Source organism: Sinohyriopsis cumingii, chromosome 4 (genome assembly GCF_028554795.1).
Source record: "Sinohyriopsis cumingii isolate HCF-2022 chromosome 4, ASM2855479v2, whole genome shotgun sequence".
Taxonomy (NCBI): domain Eukaryota; kingdom Metazoa; phylum Mollusca; class Bivalvia; order Unionida; family Unionidae; genus Sinohyriopsis; species Sinohyriopsis cumingii.
In genome coordinates, this window is record NC_142964.1 from 125,312,749 (window position 1) to 125,320,826 (window position 8,078).

An 8,078-nucleotide genomic window follows, 5' to 3' on the forward strand; every position below is an offset into this window, starting at 1 on the left:
TAAGCAAGTTGTTAGGCTAGCTTGGATGTTGTGCATTAGTTTAGTTCTATTTATCATACGGAGATTTCTCTTAGTAGCAGATAAAGGTGGAGGGTTAGGGACTGATACGTCAAGATGGCATATAATGCAGAGGTGATCTGATGTAGAATGTTATCATCAGGTCTATGAAGAATCCAGTCTAAAATGTGACCATGTTTATGGGTGGGTTGGTTAACTGACTGTTTGAGGTTGACAACATCAATGGAATTTATGAGTTTTGATGTATTTGGGTTTCCGGGACAGTCAAAGTGAAAGCTGAATCTCCAAGAATAATCAGGTTGCCACCTATCGAATTTCCATAGTCCAGGAGATTTGGAAACTGCTCCAAAAAGAGAGAGTGAGCCAGCTTGTTTTTCTACTAGGAGGAGGGCGATATAGGCAGCATAAATGGACTGACCTTTGCTCCAGTGTGAGTGTGGTTTGGACTAGTTCAAACGATGTGTGATCGTAATTGAATGTTGTGGTGTGGTTAAGACGTTTTATCATGGAGTTCTTTGTGATGACAGCAATTCCACCTATGCGAGAATTACGGGGGAACGACTTGACAGAGTAACCAGTGGGTGTTGGATCCGCACACTTGGGCTCATCACCTGATGTTTTTAGCCATGTTTCTGTCAGGAAAAGGATGTCAATATTCTGGTAATTGATAAAATTAACTATTTCTGTGCGCTTTTCCGGTGGTCCCACTGACTGGGCATTGAATAATGCATTACGCAGAGGTATCTCTTGGATAGTTGACACAAAGGTTGATGAATTAATAGAGATTTGAATTAAGTTATCAAAATTAACAGTCAAATTTTTTAAAATATTGTCGAGCCAAAATAAAGGAGATAACTGGAATTCTTCCGGTTCTACGTCGGCCAGCTTTGAAACGTTTCTTTTTTCGCTTCTGTTTACATTTAGGTAATGATGAATGTAGTCCCAGTTTCTTTAGTCTAGAGCACAATGTAGTGTGGAGAGCCAAGGAGTGATCATTTAAAGCAATTAATGAGGGTCCATCGTAGCATAAAGGGGTTGACTGGCGAGTATCACGTGATGGTGGTTATATACACACACACACACACACATTTAAGTTCCTTCTTTATCCCTTGTAGCGTAGCTTGATTAGTCTGTACTGCGCAGTCCATGTCTGTATATGTCATGGAGTTATACATTGCTAAATTGTTTTCATCTCACGAAAGGATCAGTACTCATTTCTTGTATGGTGTTGAGCAGCTTTATGGCAGTTTATGGACAGGTCCATATTCCACTTTTGGATTGACTGGTTGATAAACTACCAAAAGGCCCTGTGCACCATGCAGAACTTGTTGAATATATGTGAAATTACATGATAGCACATGAAATGGAAATATAAGTCTGAGCTACATAATACAAAAATCTTCTTAAACATTTCCAATGGTTTGCTTTCCAATTGTCATAGAAATTATTGAGCAACTGTCATAGATTAGGTATAAATATCACATATCTCATCCCATTTAACATCTGGTTTTGAAATATTACAGGTACATGAAAGGACGTATGAATTACAAACATGTGAATGCCATGATTGATGAGATGAACAAGGCTTATGGAGCAAAATACAAACTTCTGAAGCAGAAAAAGTCCTCTCTGAATGATGTGAACAGGAAAAGATATGAGTTATATAAATTACAGGAGTCTAAAGATACAGCAGGTACATTTTGTGTCAAAAAGTATCAATCTGTCTCACATATAAAAGAAGAAAAAACTTCGTTTTTATTTTTATGTCCATCTTGATTTGGCAGATGTTCATATTTTGGTTTTGAAAGTGCATATAGAAATTTGAATAGAAGTTCCATGGGAAAATACATATAGAAATTTGAATAGAAGTTCCATAGGAAAGTGCATATAGAAATTTGAATAGAAGTTCCAAAGGAAAGTGTTCAGCTCTGTCATAGATATGCTGTTTTATGTTTCTGACAATATTTGGCTATAGTTATTATCTGGGTCAATTCCATATGATGTATGTGTGGCTGGAGGAACTGGCCTTGATGCAAGCTGCACACATGTTTCTGTTCTGTCATTGATAGTATGGAATCATCAGGTGGAAAAAAAGATGAGTTTCTTTTAATTGAAATTCTCAAAAAGACACAGGATTAAATTTTGTTTTTTTAGGGAACACCAAACTATTTTTGTTCTGTTTTAAATTCTCCTTTTGGAATGTGATTTCTGTTGGAAATGTAGTCTGAACTGCATTACACAGGGTTCCCATGCTACTGGGAAATCGGGGAAAAAGTCTAGAGAAATAATATTTTTTTCTTGACTGTGAAAGTCCTTGAATTTTGGAAATATTTATGAAAGTCGGGGAAAAACCCAGGAATTTTCCTCCACAACTTGATGCCTGAAACAATTACGTACTTGAGTCATAACTGAACTGATCGTGAGTTAAATTTATCGAGTTCTAACCAGAATATTGGGAGGCTGCAGTATGGATCATTTGGCTGCTTGCCATAAATATATTTGTTGAGACAATCCAAATGCTTAGTAGATTAGATTCATCTAGTAGACTTTTTTGTTTCACAGAGAGCTTGATATCCATATTTTGTTATGGAAGGTATGAAAACCAGTCTAGCATCACAAGAGGCCAACATGGTAGCATTAAAGCATAGCCGCTTAGCAGATGGGCTAGAAAACTTAAACGTTCTTAAAGTGAGTTATACCTGCATGAAATCGATATGAAAATTATTTATTTTCTCAGAAATTGCGAGTATTAAAATCGGTCTGTCTTTAATTTGCTGAAAGACAATAAAACTAATGTGTTGATATTTTAGCTGTTACTAGCGATTTCATTTGCTAGTCCCTTGAGCATACAGAATCTCACAAATGTCATTTTCAAATATTGTAGAAAAAAATATTAAATGAAAGTCATATACTGGTTGTAATAAAAATACATAAATGAAAGAGCACAAAATTCTCTATATTTATTCCGAGACCAACTTTCGAAGTTTTGTTGTATCATGTGACTACCACGTTGACATGTGCTCTCTCACGCAAGGAGCATACAAAGCAGGGAACCAGACTACTCTGCTTGATGAATTAGACTGGCCAACATTCTTGTAGTTGTTCGCAAAACAAATACTTTGAGAATTATGTTCTTTCTGGTTTTTACGAAAGGTATCAGAATTTTATTTAATATAATTGAAATGTTGTACAACATTAAAAAGGAGTTGTTTTATCACTTGACTATTGGACTTCTGATGTCGTTGTTTGAGATTTGTGAAGTCATGTGACTATTAACGCAAATGGTGAGTACTGGGTCAGGTTTCATCTAGTCTGTCAGTGGATTAAACACATAACGATTATAATACTTGCCATTTTGGAGAAAATAAATAATTTTCCTATGGATTTCATGCAGGTATAAGTCGATAGTTTAAATTTGTTAGGCCCATTGGTAAGCTAAGTTATGGTGGCGGCAGATTCCACATTTTCTATATGTAATTGCTCTGAACCCACACTCCATCCTAAATGTGAAAAACGGGGTTGGAATATTATGAGGAAACCCAGATTAGAAAAATTTCAAATCTGAGCTAAACTTCGGTGCAAAACTATTACACAGTGACATGCTGCTTGAAGCATTGGTTTCAGATTTTAAATGGAATGCAGGAGAAATGGGAAATTGCCATCCCTTTCATTATATATTAAGAAATGATAAGAGCCCATGTATCAGTACAGGTTTGGGGACTGGTTTATTGAACTACAAGAAGACAGTTCATTTTTACAGAAAATTCAGGCCTTGTTTATTTAATAATTTATAATTTTGCAGGTCCTTTGTCAAAATTTAAATCAAACCTTTTGCAAATGTTCTTAAATGATGGAATTTTTAACCAAATCTTCTTAAGGAGTTTAGGTTGGTTGAAAAATCTTGTTGGAGATTTTACTGACACATAAATTCAGGGTTAAACTATTTTCATAACAAAATAAGATTCTAATACTTTGCATTTATTGGTTTTTTTCTTACTGTGATAGGACGTGTTTACTTTGTATAACATGCACATATACTGCTCTAGAATTCTTTAGAATTAAAGGTTTGAAAAGAAACAAAATAATTTATGCTCATTATGTTCTTTTCCATGTGGCAACATAATGCATGTCAGCAAAGTAAAGTTAGACATTGTATTCTGTACATTGAAATGGCTTTAAATGCCAATTTATAGGAATATATCAGATTTGTTTCGTGTGACTCATTTTGTTGTTTTGTACATGATCATCTTTTCTGAGATATATGTTTTGGAGAGTCTTGAAAGAGAAACATCTTCAGATTTGGAAAATACATGTTTTATAATCAAAAATGTTCTTTAATTACATTCAGTAATGGTCATATGTTAACCTTAAAAAATTAATTTCATCCTGGAAAAAACCTGGAAAAGACCTGGAAATGTATATTTAGAAAAGTGTGGGAACTGTGATTACTATTTCTTCTTCGAATACATTACCCAATCATAATACCTTAGGAGTACTACTACTACCTTGCAAATCTAGCCCTCCCAGATAATAGTTTAGCTAAAGGGAGCTAAACGTTGTGTGCTGACCTATTTGGCAGTTGGGCAGTGACCTGCTACCTGTGTATCCATTGTTTGTTTACATTAAAAAGTACAATATGGAGAAATACTACATGATTCTGACAATGTAAAGTTAATGGAGGGAAAAAAGATTATATAATAAATCATTCTTATTTTGGTATAATACTAATTTTAATGTAAAATGACCAAAAAATGTTGAAAATAGTGAATCCAGAAACTTTTAAATTTTTTTTTTAAATATAATAAACTATTGTGCATTAAAGACAAGAAATTTGTCTTTATTTTCATTCGTATAAATATCTGGTACATTGATTTATATCACAGCATTTATAGCTGTAATATGGTAGTAAATTACATTTCAGGTATGTTTCCTGTTTTTATATTATTTACATTTCATTCATCTTTTGAGTCATATGATGTAATTAACATTATAACTAACCAAGCATACAGATATAAGTCTAATATGTATAGGTACCACGAGTTATACTTGTTAAAATTCCATTACAGCTATTCCAAATAATTACATGTCTGAAGTTCATGTTATCCCATACAGCTCTCTTTTACTCCATTGTGAATATTTGGGTCAATTACAGCAGTACAGAAATACACCAGAGTGGTATTGTACATTACTGGAAGAAAAAGACTGCATTATGTACTGAACTGTTGTATTACATGCAGAATTGACAACCTGTGTTCATCTGGGGGGGTGATTTATATAGCAAAAAATATATTGTTACCTCATTGTAATTATGCACTCAAATAATCCCATTGTCCTGCTGTAACTTCATGTCATTTTTCTAGAATCCATTGTTATGGATATCACATATATTACTTTTATCTGGGTCAATATTCTTATAATCAGTATTCAAATACTATAGAATACACTTTAAAGGTGAGGTCACATAATGTGTATAGAATACATGTATTATGTAGTACTATTTCCATTCATAAATCAAGGACGGGTTGCCAAGTTCATATCAACATCCTATTTTCAGTTTATAAGCCACCAATATTGAATGCAGGTCAGGTCAACATCATGTGATCTAGGGAGTACATTTTTGTGTTGTAGATATGGTGATTGTCATCAGTATGCTATGTTTCATTTAATTTTTGGTGTTATCAGTATGTTATGGTTCATTTAAGTTTTGGTGTTATCAGTGTTATGGTTCATTTAAGTTTTGGTGTAATCAGTATGTTAAGGTTCATTTAAGTTTTGGTGTAATCAGTATGTTATGGTTCATTTAAGTTTTGGTGTTATCAATATGTTATTATGGTTCATTTAAGTTTTGGTGTAATCAGTATGTTATGGTTCATTTAAGTTTTGATTTAATCAGTGTGTTACGGTTTATTTTAAGTTTTGGTGTTATCAATATGTTATTATGGTTCATTTAAGTTTTGGTGTAATCAATATGTTAAGGTTCATTTAAGTTTTGGTTTAATCAGTGTGTTATGGTTCATTTAAGTTTTGGTGTTATCATTATGTTATGGTTCATTTAAGTTTTGGTGTAATCACTATGTTATGGTTCATTTAATTTTTGGTGTTATCAGTACGTTATGGTTCATTTAAGTTTAGGTCTTTATCAGTATGTTATGGTCATTTAAGTTTTGGTGTAATCAGTATGTTATGGTTTATTTTAAGTTTTGGTGTAATCAATATGTTATGGTTCATTTAAGTTTTGGTGTTATCAGTATGTTATGGTTCATTTAAGTTTTGGTGATGCCAAACTTGAATAAAATATTTTTTTCAAAATGTTTAGCTCACACATACGCAAAATAAGACATTTGCTTATTTTTCAAAATTTTATAGACATGGTTGATGGCATTGATTGTTAAACCTGGAATTATGTTTAATGATTGGCACTTTAATCAGTTAAAAATTCTTCTTCAATTTAATATAAGGTTTAAAAGAGGTTTTGATTCCTATTGGCTTAATTCCAGTAATGTGTTTATTTTTCAGGATTTTATTTCATAATTGACGATGACATCAAAGAGTTCAGTCTTAAGAAGATAGACAATACTGCTCGCTCTATTCTGACAATCCTGCGACACTGCGGAAGAATCAAAGAAGTGCGTGGAGGGCGGCTTACACGCTATGTTCTTGTAGATATGTACTGAGTTGAAAGTCTGCAATATATCACTGGATACCAAGGACCAATATTAGAGGTTGAGTGATGATGAGAAAGGAAAGTCAAGAGTGGAATTATAACTCAGAGTTTAAGACCTCGCAAAGAGTGATTGCTCAGATGGTAGTGTCTGTCCAATTTGTGAACACTGCTTCTCACATTTAGTCTATTTAGTTATAATTACCTTGAGAATGTAGCATGTCCAATGCTACAACCTTGCACATATAAAGTCTATTCCTGTTTATCCAGTGAAGTCAGTTGCACTAAAAATCATTAGATAAATGTGACTGTCAGATCATTTTTTTAATCCGAGAGTTCATTGTTTAACACTTCTATTTTGCTTACCTATTGCTGATTATGTTTAATTAGGCAAGAGGTAATTGTAACACACCTTGATTACTGTGCCTGGTGCATGTGTCAGCTATTCCATATCATGACACTGATGCTTATGATACAAACTCAATGAACTTCAAATTACTGAAAAAGTTAGGCCAAAGATAATTACTGTCAGATGGTATATACTGAATGCATTTCACATCGAAATGAAGATGTTGGAGCCAGAAGTTCAGAAATGGTTAACATAGTTTTAAGTAAGAAAAGAAAAAAAAACTTTCATGAAATACCATAATATAAATGCAGTCATCATTGAAATGGAGAGCAGATCAAGTTGAGAGACTTGTGTATTGTTTATTTTCAACTAAATTTTTTCAAAACAATCCCACCCACACCCAGCATTTTAGTTTGACCAAGAAAGACATTCAAAGACTTTTAAAGCTGAGTGGGAATATAGCTACAGTAATGGCAACTTCTTGTTCTTGAGAAGTATTTCAAAAGGTGATACATGGTGATGCAAATATTTTCATTTGTCATCTTTTAGTTAACTTTATAACCCAAATTGAAAGGTCCAGGCAGTGATAGCAATGTTCATCTGTTTGTCACAGTATGTCAGCATACCAGACAGACAATGTGCTTGTTGCAGTCTTATTGCTCAGTCCCCTTCAATGGACTGCCATTATATTCAAGAAAAAACACAAGGTCAAAGTCCTGTGAACGGACATTATGATTTTGGGTCCAGTTCAATAACTCTTTCCATCATCAATTTGTAGCATTTACAATTAGTGACTGACAGATTTTGAATATAAATTAATGATGGACATGTTTACTTAGTGAAGCAAACAAAGGACATTTATTAAAAGCTGTTAAAGGAAATTTGCATCACATGTATTTTCACTGATGTGCTCAGTTGCTATTTGCTTTATTTCTTTAACTGTCTGGTTAATTCTAAGATAATCACATTTTTACTGATTATTCACCTCGGAAAATAATTGTTTTGAGTCCCATTTTTGTTTCACATGCAATAAATACCTCAGAAGGCAAA

At 33.3% G+C, this 8,078-nt stretch overlaps 1 protein-coding gene across 1 annotated transcript in view; it reads left to right on the top strand.

The window, feature by feature from the left end:
• Positions 1-8,078, top strand: part of LOC149802046 (SKA complex subunit 1-like) — a 32,496-nt gene extending 24,418 nt beyond the window's left edge. The window contains exons 5-6 of the mRNA XM_089956454.1: positions 1,542-1,711; positions 6,535-8,078. Coding sequence (XP_089812580.1) covers positions 1,542-1,711; positions 6,535-6,692 — 328 coding nt within the window. The 3' untranslated portion in view covers positions 6,693-8,078. The remainder of the gene's footprint in view (positions 1-1,541; positions 1,712-6,534) is intronic.